The 24035-nt window shown below is 39.2% G+C and overlaps 1 protein-coding gene and 1 pseudogene across 3 annotated transcripts in view; one reads left to right on the forward strand and one right to left on the reverse strand.

The window, feature by feature from the left end:
• The window catches only part of CTTNBP2 (cortactin binding protein 2), a 173322-nt gene extending 156055 nt beyond the window's left edge, over positions 1-17267 (forward strand). For 2 of the 3 annotated variants that reach the window (XM_069587936.1, XM_069587938.1), the window contains 8 exons: positions 2727-2905; positions 5224-5423; positions 5784-5966; positions 10647-10710; positions 11906-12038; positions 13146-13181; positions 13347-13448; positions 16208-17267. In XM_069587936.1, the coding sequence (XP_069444037.1) occupies positions 2727-2905; positions 5224-5423; positions 5784-5966; positions 10647-10710; positions 11906-12038; positions 13146-13181; positions 13347-13448; positions 16208-16423 (1113 nt within the window). In that variant the 3' untranslated portion in view covers positions 16424-17267. The remainder of the gene's footprint in view (positions 1-2726; positions 2906-5223; positions 5424-5783; positions 5967-10646; positions 10711-11905; positions 12039-13145; positions 13182-13346; positions 13449-16207) is intronic. The other variant, XM_069587937.1, reaches the window with a different exon arrangement.
• Positions 953-1032, reverse strand: LOC138439881 (U6 spliceosomal RNA; annotated as a pseudogene).
• Positions 17268-24035: the final 6768 nt, after the last annotated feature.

Here is a 24035-nt window from a genome sequence, read left to right on the forward strand (position 1 = left end):
AGGTGTTGTTGATGTCCATTCACACCTTCGTGATGTCAGGTCCCAAGTCTGGGTGAATCTCTTGGCCTCTCTTCAGGACTGCCTGGCTTCTGCAGGGCTTCAGGCACCACACCCTCACACAGACTTGTTCACAGGCAGGGAGCAGGATGCCGCGCTGTGCGGAGAGGGAACTGAGGCTTCTTTTGCCTCCTTCTTATCAGGGGGGACAGCATTTTTTTCTGAAACTCCCAGAATCAGAAGACTTCCCCTTAATGGTTCATTGACCAGAACTGGTTCCATGCCCACCCTTCTGCCATAGACCTTGACTAGAGCTATCTTCCCAATACCAGAGTGCTCCACCGAGTTCCTGAACAAAATCTCTGGGTCTGTTGTGTTAGAGCATGTGAATGTACATGCACTCATAGAGGAGGGCTGGGGGAGGGTGGTGGAGGGAGAAGGGTGCGGCGGGAATGCCTTTGGGACTTCAGTGAACCGTCCCTACTAGTGGTGATTTCAATTAGTACCTGAAGTTCCTAATTGAATCAGAAATCGTCTGCCCCAAGCTCTGCTAAAGTCAGTTTCCTGATCATAAATCTATGCTTTCATGATCTATTGTATGACCTCAGCCAGTAGGAAGAAAGGGGTGATAAAGACAGTCATGGATTTTGTAGCTTTTCAAATCACTGATGCTTCCATTAACTTTATCACTATTAATAATTAAATCTTACTGCTAAAAAGCTCACCTAGAGAACTGCAAAAGATACCAGTATTTTTCTTAAAGACTTTATTATTTTTAGAGCAGTTTTCGGTTTACAATAAAATCGAAAGTCCTCAAATAAGCATAGCTTCCCGCATTCTCACCAGAAGGCTGCATTGTTCATCAAGAAATCGAAAGTCCTCAAATAAGAAGGCTGCGTTGTTCATCAAGGAGGAACCTGCACTGACACAGCAGAGTGCCTGGTTTATCTAAGAGAAGAGCGTGGAGTGCTTCGCGAACTTCTGTGTCTTTCTTGCGCAGGGGCCATGCTAATCTTCCTTGAAGTCTTTCCTAACCCTCTCCCTCTTCCGGCTGTCTGGTAAACATCGTTTGAAAAGGATTGATTTTACTTATTTTGAAAGGAAAGGTCTAATCTTCAAGCGCTACACTTTCCTCCATTGTGCCTGCGGATGGGCAAGTGGGGTGTGCTTAAGGAACAGAAAGTGGGGAGGAAGGGTAATGTGTTTAATTTTCCAGGAATCACTTCAAGTAGGTTAATAAAGTGGATTGCTGGGGTAGGTGTACAGTGGGAATAAAGACAACTGCAAAACAACGGAAATCGTGTAACTGCAGATGGAACCAAATCTTTGGGGCGCTTAGAAGCACACTGGCATGTGATCAAAATTTCTTCTTCCAGTTTCTCACAGGAATAAAATTAAACAGATCTTTTTTGGAGAAGACAAAGCTTCTAGTATTTAATAAAAAATAATCGTACCTTCTTTAGTAGGAAATTGAAAGCAAAAGAAAGTGTTAGTCACTCATTTGTGTCTGACTCTTTGCAACCCCATGGACTGTAGCCCACCAGGATCCTCTGTCCGTGGAATTCTCCAGGCAAGAATACTGGAGTGGGTTGCCATTCCCTTCTCCAGGGGATCTTACCCACTCAGGGATCGAATCTGGGCCTCCTGCATTGCGGGCAGATTCTTTACTGTCTGAGCCACCAGAGAAAGCTAAGGAAATTAATATTCACCTATTAATTGTAGCCCATGATCTCATTTTCACTGGAAGACTATAAGAGAAAGTGGGAGAAATATGATCCTCTTTTGAAAAAAATGGGATATTATAACAGATCCCAAAGCCTCGTGTGACAGTGATGTCACTTTAGTGAAGCTGCTACAATCACTGAACTACTCTTGCATTTTTCTCTATGCCAAATTCTATCCCTTGATGTAGGATATTCAAACATTCACATATTATCCTCAGTCTTAATATCATAGTTCCTTGGTAAAGTGGAGATTTACATGAATTTGTTTCTTATAAAAATAGTTAATTGCTATATCTTACTTTTAAATATTTGAGAGATTTCTCTTCATAGTATTTTAATCTTTGTCCTTTTGTGAATCCTCTGTAGTACCAAAAAGGGACTCTTGTATAAGATATAATTCTAAAAAGAGTTGCTCCCATTCAACCATGTGTGTTACACAGTATTACTTAAATGTTTCACATTTTAAAATTTGAAAACGTATCTTCATGTTAGCAGAGTGGTTTACATTTTAAGTTAGCATTTTAGCTGAGACTTCCCTTCTAGGGAAATTTAAAATAAGACAAAGTGAACATGCCATAGGTTCCAATATGCCATCTTACCACTTATCCATATTAAAATATTTAATGCCATTTTTATTTCATTTATTCAAAATCCTTTTTTGAAGACCTACTATTTGCAAGTCCTTGGGAAATATTCTGTACACGTGTGAAAAGTGATTTCTGCCAGCACTGATTTTAAGAATTCATCCAAGTAGGACACTGCATCCAGGGTGTCTCGCTGCATCCTTTCATTCGATGCAACAAACTGCAGATCCATATCTCACGCTAACACACATCACAAGGTGTGTTATTACCTAACCCCTCTTTCACCCACCCCAAGTGAAGGTGAGACTAGATGAGGCTACAGTTTTAAATTTTTGTAGCTTTAATTTTGAATGGTTAGAAACAAAAGGACAGTGAGCACTGTTCTAACCCAAGCCCCTGTCTTCCTCCTCTCTGTCTGCAGTTCAGAGGTCAGGTGCCCTCTCCCTGCGACCCCGTGTGCAAGACGGTCGACTGGGCCCTGGCTGTGTGGCGCCAGCTCAACTCGTGCCTGGCCCGCCTGGGCACACCGGAAGCACTCCTCGGGCCAAAGTATTTCCTGTCTTGTCCTGTAATCCCAGGGCACGCCGAAGCAACAGTGAAGTAAGTGCCATTGGTCCTTCTTTGCCTTTAAAGCATTTAAAGTGGAGCCCTGGCCGGTCGGGAATGGTGGAGAGTGAGAGAGCTATGCCACTCCTGTTGTCTGCGTGGGACTTGGAGCCCTGCCCTCTTGTCAGAGGACGACCATGACTTGTGTGTTGGGCAGTTCCTAAGGAAACAATTTTTGCTAAGACTAGATAGATCATAGGTTTCCTCTGTTTTCAAAACTCTCATCAGATCCATATGTGGCTTGCTGTGCAGTGTCTCCTGAGGAAGGCCCACATAAGAAATTCAGTCAAGTACCCTGTAACCAAAAAAAAAACCACATTCTACTGATGAATTGAAAAGCTTGCTCTTTTATTAATGATACTTATACACTTACATGAGTAGTAGCTGAGATGGTAAAGAATCTGCTTGCAGTGCACGAGGCCAGGGTTCAATCCCTGGGTGAGGAAGATCCCCTGAAGAAGGGAATGACTACCCACTCAAGTATTCTTGCCTGGAGAATTCCATGGACAGAGCAGACTTACAAACTTACTATATTTTCCTTTGTAGCCGCTTATAAAAATAGACATACATATAGTAAGGTTAATGACATAGAATATCAGGAGGAAATTGAAAGGAGGAAGGAATTTGTCACCATCCGACTTCCTTAGTAAGGGTTCTGTGAGTTGCTGTTAGATTTGATTCTGTATTTTCTGGCATCCTGGGCAGAAATCTATTTTGGAAAGAGAGGGATTCAAGTAAAATGTCTTCTCTATTGTAACACAAACTATCAATTTAATAACAGTTAATTGAGGGAGGAGTACTGTATTAAAAAATACATAGTAATTTCTTGTTAAAAAGCAGTATGTTTATTCATATAATTACCCAATTCTCTCAGTATCATGGTTACATCTGAGCCTTTTTTTCCCCTGACATCCAGAATCTCAAGATTCTTAGGAGCCATATTTGGCTTTTCCTGTCTGCAGCACAGTCATTGTCAAAAACTAGAGGCTCTGAGACTGGTACCCTACCTGCAAGCTGACAGGTTAGCCTGCTGGGTGCAGGATGCTGGGTCAGAGGCCCCTCCTCATCACTCAGAGCACAGCCAGAGCCCTGCACTGTCGGCAGTGGTTTCCCCAGCTCCTCAGGTCCCACAGGGAGATGCGTAGCAGCCCAGGTGGATGCTGGCTTTGGCGGCAAAGCTGTGGAACTACGAGCTTGGGAATCACCCCATCTTCTAATGGGGGATGCTGGTAAATCTGCCCACCCTTTGCCCTGGAAGGAACCATAACTTTCATCATCCTGGTCAGGAAACAATCTGCCCTCTGCTCCAGAAGGAGACATTATCTCTCCTTCCCAAGTCTGTGTACACTGCTAACATCCTTGAAAAGACAATCCAAGACAACAGCTGACATGAGGATACAGAAATGCCATGGAGACTTATCTCCCAACAGCCGTATTAAGGGGCCGCCTTTTAAAGTTTTCTCTTTTAGCCAAAGCTTGTATCTTTACCTCCTCAGCACCTTTGGGAGTAACTGTTTGCTCTCTTTTTTTTTTTTTCTTCCGGAATTACATGTCACTCTACATTAACAGAGAAACTTGATACTAGGTAATAGTTTTAACAGTTCCTATTCTAGGTGATGTAGTTTTGTCTACAGCTTTTAATGCTATTAACTGTATTTTAATGCTACAACAAAGTATAATCTTTTTTGAAGCAATTTTGATTGGCATTGAGTGCTCTAAATTTCAATTAAAGTCCTGCAGCAGCTACAGCTATTAATGCAGAGTCCACCTGAGGCAGTGGCTGGCTGACCCCAGCCCCTTTCTTCAGGGCTCACCTGCCATGTGTAGACACCAAGCCCCTGCAGAGCAGGAAGATTTTATTTGCCAGTGATCATAAAATGTATCCCAATGGCAGAAATACTAAAACATATGTATCTTAGTAAGGAAAGTGGCAATTAAGTTTAAGCTATTTAGACTCAGACTTTCAGGAAATCTTTTTCCCCCAGATTTTTTAGTCTGTAAAGTTTTCCATGTGTGTTTCCCTTTCCATGTATTTATTTGTGCATTCGTTTATTCAGCACTCCAGTGCTCCAGGATCTTATAAAGAAAAACAGGAACAGGTAAACAGTTTCATTAGAAATACACTGTTATTTGTAAAGTACATTCAAACTGTTTTGGTGTTGGATAATTTCACTTATTCCAAAACAACCTGGGAAAGGTAGCCTAGCCATAGAAACACTTGGGCTTTGTTCAGGGTCTTCAGCTCTGTCCCGGGTAGAGTTGTGTGTGATTCCTGGGAGCCTGGGTCCTAACTGTGAACTCTCTCTTGGAAGGTGGATGTCTAAGCTATGGAATGCTGTCATTGCACCCAGAGTTCAAGAAGCAATATTGTCAAGAGCCTCTGTGAAAAGACAACCCGGCCTTGGGCAAACAACTAAAAACCCTAGCCAAGGGCAGCAGGCTGTGGTTAGAGCTGCTCTCAGCATTTTGCTTAATAAAGCTGTTCTGCATGGCTGTCCCCTCCAGAGAGCAGGTATGTGGGTTTATGCTGGGAGGAGAGGAAATCCGCTATTATGTAATGCTTGCTTGAACTGGCTTTTAGGGAACTCTATTTTCTCTCTGTAACGGGTGAGATTATCTCCATGTAATGGATGTTGTACAGCACTGCTTTAAAACTAACTCACTTGCTCTCTCTTAATTACTGGCTTATGTCTAAATACCAGACTTCAAAGTAATGTTTGCTGGTTGACAAACCCTTGCTTGGGTATACTAGGCCCCCGATTTTTGAAGAGGCTATTTCTTTAAGTGTTAGAAATGTTGGATTTTGCTTGACTCTGTGCAACTGCGCTCTTGCTTCTGTCCTTCTGGCAAAATGTGGTTAATGTTGTTTCAGAGCTGGACCAGCATACAGCTGATTTCAAAGGAGGAAGCTTCCCTCTGTCCATAGTTTCAAGTTACAGCAGTTGCAGCAAGAAGAGAGAGAGTGGCGCCTGGAGAAAGGTGAGCACCAGTCCTCGCAAGAAGTCCGGCCGGTTCTCGTCACCCACCTGGAACAAGCCAGACTTGAGTGAAGAAGGTAAGGGGGCAGGCATGAGACATGTGTACCCATGAGGTGCTTTCTGAATGCCAGTGTGCTTTATGTTTATCACTATGTATTCAACAAAGCAAAATTTTGAGGATTTCAATGTGTATTTTTCGTGGAATAAAGCATGTGGTAGGTACATTCCACAAATAGTTGAGAGTCCCCTACCTGAAAAAAACAACCATTCATACTAGAATTCTGAAATTAAATTTATCTTTACCATGTTAGTGATCATCTGCTTTTTAGCAATTTGATTTTCTTGGGATCCACACAATTATATTTATGTAATAAAAGCTGATACATAAAAAGAAAGAAATATACAAATGTGCATTCAGAAGTGAACCTTAAACTTTTAGAGGTATGTGTTATTTGATCATAGACATAGTTAATACCAATTTAAGGTGTTTATAAGTGAGTCAGCTTTACATATTTCTTCCTACATGAGATGTATACCATGTACCAAGTTTTCTTCTAAACGCTAGAAATAGAGCAGTGAAAACAGGAGATAAAAATCGCTCCCCCACAGAGTTTCATTCTAATAAATTATTAGACTTGTTCCTTTTGGCCTTGATATTAGGATAATCAGTTGTTTAAATATCCTCCCTCAGTTCAGTTCAGTTGCTCAGTCATGTCTGACTCTTTGCGACCCCATGGACTGCAGACGCCAGGCTTCCCTGTCCATCACCAACTCCTGGAACTTACTCAAACTCATGTCCATTGAGTTGGTGATGCCATCCAACCATCTCATCCTCTGTTGTCCCCTTCACCTCTCGCTTTCAATCATTCCCAGCATCAGGGTCTTTTTAAATGACTCAGTTCTTTGCATCAGGTGGCTAAAAAGTATTGAAGTTGCAGCTTAGCATCAGTCCTTCCAATGAATATTCAGGACTGATTTCCTTTAAGATGGACTTGTTGGATCTCCTTGCAGTGCAAGGGACCCTCAAGAGTCTTCTCCAACACCACAGTTCAAAAGCATCAATTCATTGGTGCTCAGCTTTCTTTACAGCCCAACTCTCAGATCCATACATGACCGCTGGAAAAACCATAGCCTTGACTAGACGGACCTTTGTTGGCAAAGTAATGTCTCTGCTTTTCAATATGCTATCTAGGTTGGTTGTAACTTTTCTTTCAAGGAGCAAATGTCTTTTAATTTCATGGCTGCAGTCACCATCTGCAGTGATTTTGAGGCCCAAGAAAATAAAGTCTGTCAATGTTTCCACATCTATTTGCCGTGAAGTGATGGGATCAGATGCCTTGATCTTAGTTTTCTGAATGTTGAGCTTTAAGCCAACTTTTTCACTCTCCTCTTTCACTTTCATCAAGAGCCTTTTTAGTTCTTCTTCAATTTCTGTCATAAGGGTGGTGTCATCTGCATATCTAAGGATATTGATATTTCTCCTGGCAATCTTAATTCCAGCTTGTGCTTCATCCAGTCTGGCATTTCTCATGATGTACCCTGCATATAAGTTAAATAAGCAGGGTGAAAATATACAGCCTTGACGTACTCCTTTCCTGATTTGGAACCAGTCTGTTATCCATGTCCAGTTCTAAATGTTGCTTCTTAACCTTCATACAGGTTTCTCAGGAGGCAGGTCAGGTGGTCTGGTATTCCCATATCTTGAAGAACTTTCCACAGTTTATTGTGATCCACACAGTCAAAGGCTTTGGCATAGTCAATACAGCAGAAATAGATGTTTTTCTGCAACTCTCTTGTTTTTTTGATGATCCAGTGGATGTTGGCAATTGGATCTCTGGTTCCTCTGCCTTTTCTAAATCCAGCTTGAACATCTGGAAGTTCATGGTTCACATATTGTTGAAGCCTGGCTTGGAGAATTTTGAGCATTACTTTACTAGTGTGAGAGTTGAGTGCAATTGTGTAGTAGTTTGAGCATTCTTTGGCATTGCCTTTCTTTGGGATTGGAATGAAAACTGACCTTTTCCAGTCCTGTGGCCACTGCTGAGTTTTCCAAATTTGCTGGCATATTGAGTGCAGCACTTTCACAGCATCATCTTTAGTGTTTGAAATAGCTCAACTGGAATTCCATCACCTCCACTAGCTTTGTTTGTATCCTCCCCTAAAAGATACCATATTTGAGTAAGAATGGAAAGATGTTCCCACCTCATATGCATTATGGATTTCTGATACATGTAAATAACTTTACCTCTTCAGGAGCCCCTTGTACCCTACACTGTTCTAAATGGCAACTCACTCTAGTATTCTTGCCTGGAGAATCCCATGGTCAGAGTAGCCTGGCGAGGTGCAGTCTATGACAAAGAGTCAGACGTGACTGAAGAAACTCAGCAGGCACACACACGGCAGCTTTACAGCAGTGCGGCTCCTAAGTAATATGATGTCTAACATCCTAGATTTCTTAACTAACATCCTAGATTTCTTAACATAGAAACAGTTGCTTTTGTTACCATATTTTTCATATGGAAGATTGTATTGATTTTTAATAAAAACTAATGTGATTTTAACTATATCAATACATGCCAGAGTTGTGTGATTACCCCAAGTATGTGATCATAAGTTGTGACTTAACGTCATGTAAGTAATAAGTTTTAAAGTAATTGAATGGATAGTCACTGAAAAAAATCCATAAACTCTCATTGTAAAGGTAAGTGTTATTTATAATAGGATACATTCTGATCTCCAAGGCTTGCCCTTACTTCCTAAAGTTAGAGTGTTTGCTTCAGGAAATAAAATCATTAGACTGTAGCCCCCCAATAGAGCAAAGAGACTCCCTCAGCTGGCTTTCTGTAACAAGGATTATACCTGTTTATCCTTTGAAAGTATCCAAAAGAGCTCGACAATGAGGACTGTCATCTCCATTTACAGATGACAAAATTAAGACTCAGATCCCCTTGATCACCTGCTCCGAACCACTTCTCCTACAAACAGGGGGTTCTGCAATCCATGTTTTTGTTTCTAATGAGTCCAGTGCTATTTTCTTCAGTCTTTGCCACTCATAATAATCCTGGTACTCAAATAAGGACACCTATGCAGGCTCTCCACTGTGTTACTTCCTAGTTCATTAGAATTCCTGTAGGATTCAGGACCAGCTGCTTTCCTAAGTGAGTACCTAAACAATAAGCATTGTCAATATATATTGCAGTACTATAGACTTGTCAGACAAAATCCATAAATATGAACTTCAAACAGTATTATGGAGACAAATCTAACTTGGAAATATATATTTGGCAAAAAGCTGAATTATAAGTTATTTTAAGTTTAAATTTGTAATATTTATTAGTTGCAGAACTAGTGGATATAGCAAATGTTCTTTCAAACACGAAAACTTAATTGTATGCAACCATGGTTTGACATCAACATAGAGATTTATAAAATGCATTGGCCAGGGTTTAGGTGAATGAACCACTGGTTGGTTAACAACCAAAGGTGGACATGCTTCTAGTTTTGTTTTTATTTTTTATAATAGTCACCTTGTCCAATAATTACACTTCATACAAAATTATTACAACAATGTTTGGGTTGATATTTTTGGACATCATTGTTTTAAAAAATACCAAAGTAGAACTCTCTTGCATTCCATGTAGACCACTAGGGAAGCTCATAAAATTTGATAAAGACACAGCCCTTTTCTGTCCTGACCTAAACCAAGCTGAGATGATGGTCACTGCTTCTGGAGGGCAGAGTTCAAGCTTAGGCACTTCCATGCTAATTAGGGGAAAGCTACTAATTAATGCTTTCTGACAGTAAAGACAAAAGTGTGGATGAGGAAATGTAGAGACCTTCTGATGATCTGCTTTACCAAATTCGACAGACTTCTCAAAATCATTCTTTAGAGATAATCTATGTTAGCACCATTCATACAATTTTAGAATCTACTCAGAAACAACTGTATTAATGCATTTATAAAATGTAGAGTATTATAGAAATAGACATTTTGAATCTAAAATGGTTTAGTGTTTCTCAAACTTTGGACCATAAGCCACAGTGAGAAATGTATTTTAAAGCCTGACCAGTACACACAGACCTATGCATTTGCATGTCTCTGTAAATGGATACCAACTTGTATATTTACGACCTATTAGCTGTGCAATCTGGTGTTCCCTATTCGCTCTGTTTTTTTTTTAAATGGGTTGAAATTTGCAGTTAGAAAAACACTGGTATGATAGGCAGCAATTGTTTTAATGCTGTGACTTTTTGTTTACTTTTCCTATTTAGTTTTCTGTAAAATGCAAAGCAATCAAAAGTTAAGTTTCTATACCACTAAAGCCACCTGCACTGTAATACATCATGGGGCCCACACATCAAAAACTGTGTTGGGTCTACACAGTCAGGATCCCTTGGAAGGCAAACAAAAGGATTACCATCTTCAAAAGGCAGGTACTAACTTCTTTTAGGCACTTGGAGAACAAAGGCCTAAGGTTGTGGGGACTTGCCTGGTTGGAATAGGATCCATTGATGAAAGCGGAGCTGAGGATTCCCAAATTGAGCCTCAGGTGGTGTGAGTTGTACTGATTTTAGTCATAAATATACATGAGGTCGTTGCTTATTCCTTAGGCTTCCACAGGGCCTCAAGAGATGGATTTAATCCAAAAACAATATGAAAATACATCAGAGTCTAGAGACTATTTCTTTTAAATACAGAGTTCACGATGCACAGGGACATTCTATGGAAATGACTACATTTTTTTTTCTTTAAACAGGTATCAAAAGTAACACTATATTACAGCTGAATTGTAACAGGAATGCTTCGCTGTCAAACCAAAAGTAAGTTTCCCTTGCAGATTTAACTCATAACAAACAGTACACATTCTCATCATGTGTGTGCCAAGTCACCTCAGTCTGGTCCAACTCATTGCAACCCCATGGACTGTAGCCCGCCAGGCTCCTCTCTCCAGCGGATCCTCCAGACAAGAACACTGGAGTGGGTTGCCCTGCCCTCAGGGGATCTTCCAGACCCAGCAATCCAACCCTCACCTCTTATGTCTCCTGCATTGGCGGGTGGGTTCTGTACCACTAGCACCCCCTGGGAAGCATTAGTCTGTGCAACTATTATGCTGTGAATAGAATTTTTTAAAAAGCAGTCGAGGTAATTCAAAGGCTAGTATTAAGCTGAAATCGAATGAATGAAATCTAAAAAAATACAAAGCCTATTTTGCTTTTAGATTGGTGAAAGATTAGAAATATCATTGACTTCAGTTTGTATCAAGTTTGATAATTATTATTAATACAGTTCACAAAGATATGGTAAAATCCTGTATCTGTGAACTTTTAAACAGGCTTTAGAGGACTGATGATTTTAATGATAGAGTTACAGAAACATAACATGACTTTTTTTCCTCATGCTGCTGCTAGGGAATTGTCGATTATGCTTCCAAATTTGTAAACTGAAATAAAGATTTATCATAGAATAAAAATGCTTAGCTAGTTTGTAAATAGGTCCCTAGTATAGCCAATAAAGGGGGTCAATGAATCTGTCGCACGCTTGTTTGAGCCAGGCCCACTGTTAGATCTGTTGTATTCAACAGCCTATACAGTATTTGTTATAACCCTATGATGTAGCATAAGGCATTTGATAGAAGGGAACCCATGGTCACGTTGCTAATAAAACGTGATAAATTCACCTTTACTCCATTGTCACGCTGCCCCCACACCAGCGTGTTTAGTGTCATCCTTGGGGACAGAGAAGGAAAGGGAAGAGTAAGAAGACTGGAATGTTGTAAGTCAAAGTGGATTTCTTTGTGTAATAAAATTGTATCCTATTGAGAATTCTGACTGGGAGTTACCAAAATCAGACAGGAATGGGTTGTGGTATAAAGTGACATTTATGGATGCCTTTAAAGGATGTTAGAAACTTTTTTGCTCCACAAATCCCCCAGAAAGGTGTGGGGTCTAGGTTTCCATATTGGAAGTTAGATGGTTACTCTGGGTTTGAAAAACTCTTTTCTGAACTCTGTGGTAGGTCTTTAGAGAATGATCTGTCATTGACATTGAATCTGGATCAAAGACTGTCTCTGGGTTCGGATGATGAAGCAGATCTTGTCAAGGAACTTCAGAGCATGTGCTCTAGCAAATCTGAATCTGATATAAGCAAGGTAAGCAGGACACAGCGGGGAGGGCATTGAGTGGCTCCCCCAGCAGCAGACAGACTTCTTTTGGAGCCACATCATAGCTCTTTCCCTGAGAGAAATCCCTTATCAAATAGCATGACTAATGCTCCAAATCAAAACTTCCATTACCTTGCTTAGAAAAGTCCTTCCTTCCAAAAAAAAAAAAAAAACCGCACTTACACAAGGGAGCTCTATTTAGCACAGCTTCTCTGAAAAACCCAAAGTGAAAGTTGCATGTGTTGTGTTACCACAAATTAAACCAATACCACCTTTTCCTTTCCATAGTCCTACCTTTGGCTGTCACCAACAGTAAGAGCAGGACAGCAGACTTGCATTCTGCAGAGGGGAACAACTTTACTTATAAAATACGAAAAATAAGTGGCCTGTGTAATTTGTTTAAACTGTGAAATTTGAGATCCAAAGATGGAAATCAGTGACCCAAAATCTTGAAGCATTAACAGCATCAAGTTCAACCTGTTTTTGCACTCTGATATCTGCAGCAGTTTTTTACCAGGCTTCCTTGATAAGTGCCTTTTGCTTGAAAGGGAGCAAAAGAGGGTAGTTATAACTTGTGCAGGTTCTACCGCAAAACTCACCTGTTGTATTTGGACAGTCTACTGCTGCTGCTAAGTCGCTTCAGTCGTGTCCGACTCTGTGCGACCCCATAGACGGCAGCCCACCAGGCTCTACCGTCCCTGGGATTCTCCAGGCAAGAACACTGGAGTGGGTTGCCATTTCCTTCTCCAGTGCATTAAAGTGAAAGTGAAGTCGCTCAGTCGTGCCTGACTCTTAGTGACTCCATGGACTGCAGCCTACCAACCAGGCTCCTTCATCCATGGGATTTTCCAGGCAAGAGTACTGGAGTGGGGTGCCATTGCCTTCTCCAGGACAGTCTACTAGGGATAAAGAACTCACTAGCTTATTTAATCTTACTGGAAGTGAGTTGAAATAGTTAACACTGGAAAAATAAGGTTACAATGAAAAATTTGCAAATGTTAAATCCTTTCATTTTGTGCCAAGTATTTTTTTTTTTTAAATAGGGCTTATCTGGTTGTCTTTTGACTTTAAAAGACTTTTTTTTTTTTTCCTTAGAAACTATGTCTCATGCATTTGCTGTTAGTTTCACAGGTAAGCTTAAAGTCCTTATGTGAGCATTTCAGGACCTAAGCTTCTGACAGTAAGACAAGGACCACACGTCTCACTGTGGGTTTTCTGCAGTGACTTTACATCTTACCTTGAGTATGTCACAGTTTACCTGTGAAAACATGACTTGATAAACTGTGTATTTTCCAGATTGCTGATTCCAGGGATGACTTAAGGAGGTTTGATAGTTCAGGAAACAACCCTGTGTTTTCAGCAACTGTTAATAATCCAAGAATGCCAGTGTCACAAAAGGTAAGTGTCCCTTTTCCCTCCAAAATGGGACAAAGAAGGATTGTTGTGAAATTGACTTTACAAATCTTTCAATGTGCATTACAAAGTTACTTTTACACTATAGCAGGGATATAATCAGGATAAAGGTGTAAGTGTTCACTAGGTAATCAATGTTAGAAAAAAGTATTGTTCGGCTAACAGCTTGAAGGAATCACATAGAAAAGCATTACTTTTCCCCCCTTTCTATTTGATGCCAAAAAATTGGATTCCAAAATTTTTACTCTCTCTTCTATTTGTTTCCACTAGTTTATTGCCAAACCTAGAATTAATGTAACGCCTCTCTTCTCTGCTGTATTTTAAAATGGAACACTGAATTTCTTTTGAGCACCATTTTCAAAAACGAGTTAATGCTGAGTGATAACAGAAAAACCTACACATACATAAAAATTTCCTCTGATTTACTTGAACTTCCCATACCATGCATGTTTCAGAGACAGAATGTCCTTTGCAAGCAAATCAGAATGTCCAATAGAAGAGCCAAGATGCCCATAGAGTTCCTTACCCTCTTGAAATAACTTTTATGATTGGTTAATGAATGCCAAAAGATGAGGTGGCCCAGTATGGTACTACTGAGTGAATGGAAACAATAAAAATACTTCTTACCCAGTAGTGCTTTCGTGAGGCGGTCCATTTTGTAAGACGTGTTTAATAATGTGCGGTTTGCTCACCAAGCTATGTCCCATTGTGGTTCACGTCCCCTCACATGGCAGCTGACACAGACCTGTGGGGAGAGGGAGTGCAAAGAGCAGGATTAAACAGTGAGCATGGTGAGACTATCCCATTATTAATCCCCCTCTGACAGCCCTGGGCTCCCGTCCCCTGCTTTCTCACAGCTTCAGTAGCTTTCAGTCCTGACTAGTTTCCTGTGAAGCTGTGTGAGCTGTGTGTATTGGGGGAAATATTAACAAGGCTGGGGTCTTATATAAAAATATACAACATGACAGTCTACAAAGAAGAGCATGACCTGTCTGGCTTACTCTGTATAGTATTTGTTCCGCTCCGCGATTCCCCCCCCCCCCCCCCCCCCGCCACCCCCAATTAGGAATGGCTTAGAAGCACAGCAAAATAGTTGGGAGCAGATAAGAATGACTGAGGAGGTGACACCTGGGGTCCCTGCTGATAATTCTGGTTCTGGATGGAATACATTTTTGTTCAGGGGCTGTCCCTGAGCTATGGTTCAGAACACATTCCTTGGGCCTGCCTTCTATTTCTTTGCCCACTGAGCATTCTAAGGACTATTCCCTGATGATTGTTTTCTTCGAACCTGCCACCAGAGGGCGAAGTAGTACTCATTTGGCATTTGCCAGATTCCTGAACCCTTCATAGGCTCAGGCCTTTTCTATCCTGATAAAGACAGTGAGCATTTCTTGGTTAGATGCCCAGTTTCTTCTGTTATCAGGAAGTAATTCACTTTAGGAGGAAAAGCTGTCTGTGTTAGCTGAAATCACTTTCTCCTATGTGGTCAGAGAGGGGCCTGTTAAGCAGCATGTCAGCCAGCCTTCTTAAACAGAAAAGCCCATGTTTACATAAATACATATTTAAATCATCCATAGAATATATAATAATAAATGTTTTCTTCTTATGGAGATGAAAATTCAGTCCCCTAAAGCATAAATTCCCTTTTTGGTTGCATCATGAAAACTATCTGAGGATTTGTTTTTTAATCCCTTGTACCTGGACCACATGCCCTAGAGGTTCTGATGTAACTGGTCTAAGGTACAACCTGGACGTTGGAGTTTTTAAAAGCTTGGTGACTTTCATGTGCAATCAGGGCTTGGACCTGTTCTCTAGCACATACCTTTGATCCATCATTCATATTTTCTACCCGGTTTCTTTCCAAATTATGTCCTTGAACTTCACGTAACTTATGTTTACATATAATTTACTATTTCAGACCATCCACTACACCTCCCCATGTTCACCCTTCCTCCTTTCCCACTTCACCACTCACTTGAGTTCTGCTGATTGGTGAGCACGAAGGGGGACCTCCCCAGGTGAGCTCATGATCAGGGAAACGTGAGTAAAAGGTCTTACTGCAGCATCATGAGCCGCACTTACCTATCCACCTCTGTTTCCTCGTGGGCAGAAAGAGGCCTGGACCAGGTGATCAGAAGGGTTCAGAAGTACTAGAAGAATGCTAGCATGCAGTTTCCAAGAATTAAAGATCTTGAGCTCCCTAATTGCAGACTCATCACCAGGAGACAATTCACTACGGCAGAAGCTCCCTTAGCACAAGGATGGTGCCCTTTTACATTCTCTGCTGTCACCCAAGCACCAAGAACAGTGCTTGTCTGATAAACATTCAGAATATGTGAGTAATAGTCCAGTTAGATCTAAAGGCAGAAAAATTCAGTGACACATTCAAGGTAAAGGTGTTGCACTGTAGAACTGCTTACAAATGGTTGGAACAGTCCAGTTTGATTTCCTCAGGCCTAAGACTTCATACAACTTCTGTTGACGAGGAGACTCCAGACTCAGGCACTAGTGTCACTGACTCCTGTATCTGGCATACCACAAAGGACCTAGTGGAGATCAGACAGTGAGTCTGTAGGACATTAAGTATTCAACTTCTCTCCTCCCCTTTTTTTCCCCCCATGAGAACCTATGTTAAGGGAGAAACTCATACATACTTGTACAGGAACAGAGAGGAGGAAGTTAGTACTGATCACAGAACTTGGGAACAATATCAAATTAAGCTGTTCTGTTTTCCTTTCTTACAGGAGGTCAGTCCTCTCAGCAGCCATCAAATGACCGAACGCAGCAACAGTAAATCAAAGACTGAGTCGGGTGTTTCAAGAGTTAAATCTTTTCTTCCTGTTCCTAGAAGTAAAGTCACCCAGTGTTCCCAGAACACCAAAAGAAGCAGCAGCAGCAGTAATACAAGGCAAATAGAAATAAACAACAACTCAAGAGATTTGGAACCTACGCAAAAATGAACAAGTAGAAAAATCTAACAAATAGGCCTGCCTACAGTATTCTCATTCTTCTGTATATTTCACACAGAAACCAAGGACAACAAGATGTAAATACCTTTAAATGAATCAAATGTTTTCACTGCAATATAAAGGATGAGTGCGGGACCACTATTCAATTTTTTGTAAAGAATGTATTTATAACCAACCTTTTTTTTTTTTTCAATTCTGTCATATTGAACTGCAATACCAAGAAGTTATACCCACTTTTCAAGTAGTTTTATAATAGAGAAGTAATAAGAGTTTTACTCAAGATGTTCAGGGGTATTAAAACAACTGTCTGTGTACTGTATATCTATACATATGTACATATGTACATTTAAGAAAGCTATGCATCATTGCATACTACATTAAAAATGTGTACAGCATTGGCTTAGATAACATGTATCATTTTAAAGAGATCATAATTTTATGTTCACTTGATGACAAATGACTAGAATGGGGCAATAACATATCATTTCTAAACAGTTACTTTTCTTAAAAGCCATATTAAGTATTTTGCCTGTTAAACTATAGTTTTCAGTTTCAAAACTTTTAATGGTTGCATCATGTATATTTATGCTTATGAGTTTGCATTATGACTCCTGTAAATATGAACTTATATAATGCAATAAAAGTGTTATCTTTCTTACAAAAGTTTTGTACCTACGTAGATATGAAAAAGAATAACTGTAAATGCTTCAATAAATAAGTTAACTCCCTCTTCTAGTGGCACTATTGATATTTTCTAGACTTTCTTCTCAAATTACTAATTAAATAACTAAAAGTTATATGCCTTGACACCAAATAAAATATTGAATTAGTGAAATAACTTTGCTGTAGTTTTTATCTATTGCTGTTAGTAGTTAATCCATGCAAAAGATACTTGTGTTCAATTTAGAGCCATTTCAACTGGTCCTCCATGTTTGCATTTCAGTAGCTATTCAGAGAAAGATTTTGTTACATAGTATCAGTTGGTTTAAACTAAAATAAACATTTCAGTGGAGCTCTTGGAATGAGGTGCTCATTGAAAACAAATTTTTCATATTTACCAAAAAAAAGTATAATTATATACCAACAATCATTTGCTTATCTTAGAGTCTTTAAAGTCCTTTCTTGGCCAGAATGGTTATTTAAAATATACACATGTGCATGAAAACTATATTACATTTTGCAAGTATCTTTAAAAAAATGTATAGTGAAGTGGAGGAAGAATCAAGGAAGAGATCCATTCCAGGACCTGTCAGCCCAGGCTTCATCTCTGCCATCCTTGGGTGTACAGCATGGACCTTGTAACAGGAAGCAGAACTAGAGCAAGGGACTGAGGGTAAGTAGGAGAAAGGCTGGAAGAAATAGGCTTGAACACAATAACGCCTTTGAGCTGGACTTAAATTCTTGGTGCCCTGGGGGTATTTGATACTCTCAAGTGTTTCACAGAAAGACATTAATCTTGGGGACAAAACTCAATGCTCTCCATATCCTAGACCAGCATACCCAGGTTGAGGTGGCTCTGCTGCATGCTGTCCTGCTAATATACCCTTCATATTGAATTTTATTTTTTAGTGATAAGGCATTGTTTTATATGAGCAATTTTGCTGAAGATATAGATCTCATTATTATAGTCAAGGACCAGAAAAGAGAAAAAAACAAATTTGGAATACATTATCAAGATGACATCTAGTAGCCTATCCATATAGTTTTGATTGCTTAGTGATTCAACACGTATACTTACATAATTGGATAGTAGACTGCAAGATGTCTAAAGAGGGCATTTAGACTAGGAGTTTCCAAAATACATATGAAAACCTAGTAATGGGTCATTTTATCAATTTAGGGAATCACAACTACCATTTTTTGAAAATAGGATAGAATAGAAAATAGCACATCACGGTATCACAGTCAATAAAAGAATTTTGTGTGAAGCTTTTGTTTAATTATGTGGATACATGGATGTAAGCACTGGACTGTGATGGCAAATATAACTTCCTACAGGTCATGGGCACAAGTCTTTGAAGCTCAATACCATTAGTGGTGAGGGTCAGGGTGCTTCAGGAGTAAAAAGGTCTCTGGTGTTATACAGCCTTGCGACTGAATTAAGCACTAACATTTATTAGCTGTGTGACCTAAGACAAGTCAGTTAATCTCTTTGACCCAGATTCCACAATACTTATGTAGGATCATGACAACCCTACAAGTTGTCCTTGAGCATTAAAATGAGGTAACAATACAATGTTTCTAGTTACCTCCCTCATACATAAAAAGTAATAAATTATGTCCCAGAAGTCTTTGTGGCATTCCAACATCCCATCAAGTTGTAATAAACTCAAAAATACTAACAGCTGTATTATGAGCATCAGATTCTACTAGAGTTGTATAAAACACCTAATTAAAAGAAATATCTAATTGGAAATTGATAACTATAACCCATTAGCAAATTTTATTTTCCTTTTATGTTAACTTGATGATGAGCTTCTCCTAAATAGACCTAACACATTTTGCAGTTGAAAAAAAAAATAAACAGAAAACAAGTAAACATGTCATAAAATCTGATTATTCATGAAAAAAAGTCAATTTTGATAGACAAGGCTGAACTTTCATAATTTTTTCTTCCTGTGCAGTTAATACTTAATGCAAATTAAGTTCAGTTGACTAGACATAGCCAACACCTGATTTAGGCATTTATTCCTAACAACCATGAGCTATTACATAAAACTTTCTCTATGAAGTTATGTGATACTTTCTGAATTTTATCTGATCCCTTTTGTAATATTTTTCTCAAGAGAACATCCCATAGATGTGAAAGGAATAAATGAGTGAATAGATAATCCTGTTAGTTTGGTTTTTACTACAAATAAATAGTTGTTATAGACCAAGATGGCATTGTTAATTTGAGAAAGAGGACTATGGAAATACACAGAAAAAGGATATCAGATGCATACCTTATTTATTCTGTCCTTAATATAACATATTAGAAGATAACTGAATTATCAAGTCAAGAGCTGCAGTTCTAGACAGAAGGCTAAGACACCATGTAACATCTTTGGTGTCAATGACTTCACTGGAAAAAAAAAAAATGAGGATTATTCTTGTCCCAGAAAGAAAAGCACAATAGGAAAATCAGAAATCCTGACAGTTGTTCCTACTCATTCTGATACTTTAATAAGGAAGAGTATCAGCTAAATATATCCCCCTGAAAATAATTAGTTGGGTTATATTTTAAAGAAATCAAGAATATCAGAGAAATTAAGAAATCAATTATTTTACAATTGCCCTAAAAATAACAAAATACCTAGGAATAAATTTAACCAAGGAGGTAAAAGACCTGTACACTGAAAAGTAAGACACTAGTGAGAGAAACTGAAGAGGGTACAAATAAGAGATTCTGTGTACTCACAGATTGAAAATTCAATACTGTTAAAATGTCCCTACTAACCAAAGCAGGCTAGGGATAAAGAACCCACCCCCTAATGCAGGAAGACTTAAAAGATGTGGGTTCGATCCTTGGGTCAGAGAGATCCCCTGGAGGAGGAATGACAACCCACTCCAGTATTCTTGCCTGGAGAATCCCCAAGGACAGAGGAGCCTGGCGGGCTATAGTTCTTAGGGTCACAAAGAGATGAACACTACTAAAGCAACTTAGCATGCATGTACCCAAAGCAACCTACAGAGTTGATGAAGTTGCTATTAAAATGCCAATTTTTTTCCCACAGAAATAGAACACATAAGTCTAAAATTTGTATGGCACCCCAAAAGACTGTGAATAGCCAAAGCAATCTTGAGAAAGAAGAAAGCTGAAGGTGTCATGCTTCCTGATTTCAAACTATATTAGCTATAACAAATTGAAATAGTATGGTACTAGCATAGTAACAGAAATGACAAATGGCACCCCACTCCAGTACTCTTGTCTGGAAAATCCCATGGACAGAGGGCCTGGTGGGCTGCAGTCCATAGGGTCTCTAAGAGTCAGACACGACTGAGCAACTTCACTTTCACTTTTCCCTTTCATGCATTGGAGAAGGAAATGGCAACCCACTCCAGTGTTCTTGCCTGAAGAATCCCAGGGACGGGGAGCCTGGTAGGCTGCCATCTACGGGGTCACACAGAGTCGGACACGACTGAAGCGACTTAGCAGCAGCAGCATAGTAACAGACACAGATCAATGATATAGAATAGATTGCCTAGAAATAAGCCCATGCATATATGGACAATTAATTTCTGATAAAGATGCCAACAATATACAGTGAGGAAAGGACAGTCTCTTCAATAAATGGTGTTGGGAATACTGGACAGCTACATGCAAAAGAATGAAACTAAACCCACTATCTTGCACCATATACAAAAATTAAAACAGATTAAAGAGTTGAGTGTAAGGCCTACAAAAATAAAACTCAGAAGAAAACAGAGGGGAAGGCTCTGTGAAATTGGTCTTGGTGATGATTTTTTGATCTGACACTAAAAGTAAATGCAACAAAAGCAAAAATCAATGAGGGGGACTACATAGAAACCAAAAGCTTCTGCACATGGGAAAAGAAACCAACACAAGGAAGATTCAACCTAGAAAATAGAATAGTTACAAACCACATATATATGATAAGGGATTATATCTAAAACATATTTTAAAAACTCATAAAACAGCACCAAAAAAAAAAAAAAGTCAAGAAATGGGCAGAGGATCCAAATAAACATTTTTCCAAAGAAGACATCCAGATGACCAACAGGTCTATGAGAAGGTGTTCAACATCACTAATCATAAGGAAAATGCAAATCAAAACCACAGTGAGATGTCACCTTATACCTGTTAGAATTTTTTTTGTTTTAAGTCACTCAGTCATGTCCAACTCGTTGTGACCCCTTGGACTGTATAGTCCATGGAATTTTCCAGGCCAGAATAGTGGAGTGGGTAGTTGTTCCCTTCTCCAGGGGATCTTCCCAACCCAGGAATCAAACCCAGGTGTCTTTATTGCAGGCGGATTCTTTACCAGCTGAGCCACCAGGGAAGTCCACCTGTTAGAATAGATAATATTAAAAAGACAAGAGACAAGTGTTGGCAAGGATCTGGAGGAAAAAAACCCTCATGGGCTGTTGGAAGGAATGTAGTAAATAGGTATCTACTATGGAAAACAGTATGGAGGTTTCTCAAAAACTAAAAACATCCTTGCAGACTCCAGGGGAGATCACAAGCCACCTCTGCTCCCATCATGATCTCTGAGGGTGTGCATGAGCCACCACCACTACCGGGCACCAGAACCAGGCATCAGCCACTGCATCAGCTTACCAACTTGCACAGACCAATCACTAGAAATGAACTATGTATGTAACAAAAGGACAGGACCAGATGACTTCACAGGCAAATTCTACCAGATATACAAAGAACTTACACCAATCCTTCTCAAATTGTTCCAAAAGATTGAAGAGGAAGGAACACTACCAAAGACATTCTGTGAAGCCACTGTCACCCTGATACCAAACTCATGTAGTGACACTCCCAAAAAAGAAAATTACAGGCCAGTATCTTAGATGAATATAGCGAAAATTCTCAAGAAAATATTAGCAAACTCAAATTCAACAACACATAAAAAAGATCATACAACATGACCAAGTGGGATTTATCCTAAGTTCACAAGGATGGCTATACATATGCAAATGAATCAATGTGATACACCACATCAACAAAAGAAAAGACAAAAACCAAGTGTCAACCAAACACTTGACAAAATTCAACATCCATTCATGATGAACACTCTTACTGAATGGGTATAGAAAGAACATATGTCAACGTAATAAAAGCTATCAATGACAAACCACAGTCAATATAATACTCAGTGGTGAAAAGTTGAAAGCCTTCCTGCTAAAATACAGAACACGCGAAGGACATCACTCTCACCTCTTCTATTCAACATACTGAGTTGGCTATAAAGTTAGTTTGGGTTTTTGCTTAACCTCTTCCAATAGTATTGAAAGTCCTAGCCACAGCAATCAGACAACAAAACAAAAATAAAAGATATCCAAGTTAGAAGGGAAGAAATAAAATTGTCATTATATGCAGATGATGAGATACTATATATGGAAAAAGCCCTAAAGACTCCACACAAAAACTATTAGAACTGACCAACAATTTCAGCAAGGTAGAAGGATATAAGATTAACACATAAAAACTAGTATCATTTCTTTACACTAACAATGAAATATCATTACAGGAATGTAAAAGAACAATACTTTTTAAAATCACACCCACCAAAATAAAATATTTAGGAATGAACCTAACCAAGAAGGTGAGAGGTGAAAGAATTATAAGAACTATAAAACATTAATAAAATAAACTGAAGATAATTCAAAGAAATGGAAAGATAACCCCATGCTTGTGGATTGGAAGAATTAATATTGTTGAAATAGTTATACTACCCAAAGCAATCCACATATTTAATGAGATCCCAAATCACTGCAGTGATTTGGCCTGCAGAATCCCATGGACTATGTAGCCCATGCAGTCACAAATAGTCGGACATAACTGAGTGACTTTCTTTCTGTCAAATTACCCATAACAGTTTTCAGCCAACTAGAACAAATTTTCCTAAAATTTATATGAAACCATAAAAGACCCCCAAAATTGCCAAAGAAATCCTGAAGAAAAAGAACAAAGCAGGAGGCATAAGCCTCCCAGACTTCAGACAATACTACAAAGCACAATAATCAAAATAGCATGGTATTGGCACAAAAACAGTTGTATGGACCAACTGAACAGAATAGAAAGCACAGAAATAAATCCACTCCCCTATGGACAATTAATCTTTGACAATAGAGGCAAGACTATACAATGGGAAAAACAAAGTCTTTTCAGCAAGTGGTTTTGGGAAAGTTGAATAACTGCATGTAAATCAATAAAATTAGAACACACCTTCACACCATACACACAAATAAATTCAAAATTACTTAAAGACTTAAACCTAAGGTATGACACCATAAAATTCCTAGAAGGGACCATAGGCAAAACATTCTCTGACATACATCATATCAATATTTTCTCAAGTCAGTCTCTGAAGGCAATAGAAATAAAAGCAAAAATAAACTTTCAAACTTTTGCACAGCAAAGGGAACCATAAACAAAATGAAAAATCAACCTATAGAATGGGATAAAATATTGTGACAAACTGTGAAAATATTGTGCAAATGATGTGACTGATAAGGGATTAATTTCCGAAATATACAAACAGCTCTTATAGCTCAACAAAGAAACAACCCAATCATAAAATGGCCAGAAGACCTAAATACATATTTGTCAAAAAAAGACATACAAATGGCCAATATGCCCATGAAAAGATGCTCAACACTGCTAATTATTAGAGAAGTGAAAATCAAAACTACAATGAGGTACCACCTCACACTGGTTGGTATGGCCATCCTGAAAATGTCTTGGTCCACTGGAGAAGGGAATGGCAAGCCACTTCAGGGTTCTTGCTGTGAGAATCCCATGAACAGTATGAAAAGGCAAACAAAATATGACACCAAGAGATGAGCCCCCCACGTCAATAGGTGTCTGAAATGCTACTGGGGAAAGGCAGAGAAATAGCTCCAGAAAGAAAGAAGAGGATAGGCCAAA

Source organism: Ovis canadensis, chromosome 4 (assembly GCF_042477335.2).
Source record: "Ovis canadensis isolate MfBH-ARS-UI-01 breed Bighorn chromosome 4, ARS-UI_OviCan_v2, whole genome shotgun sequence".
Taxonomy (NCBI): Eukaryota; Metazoa; Chordata; class Mammalia; order Artiodactyla; family Bovidae; genus Ovis; species Ovis canadensis.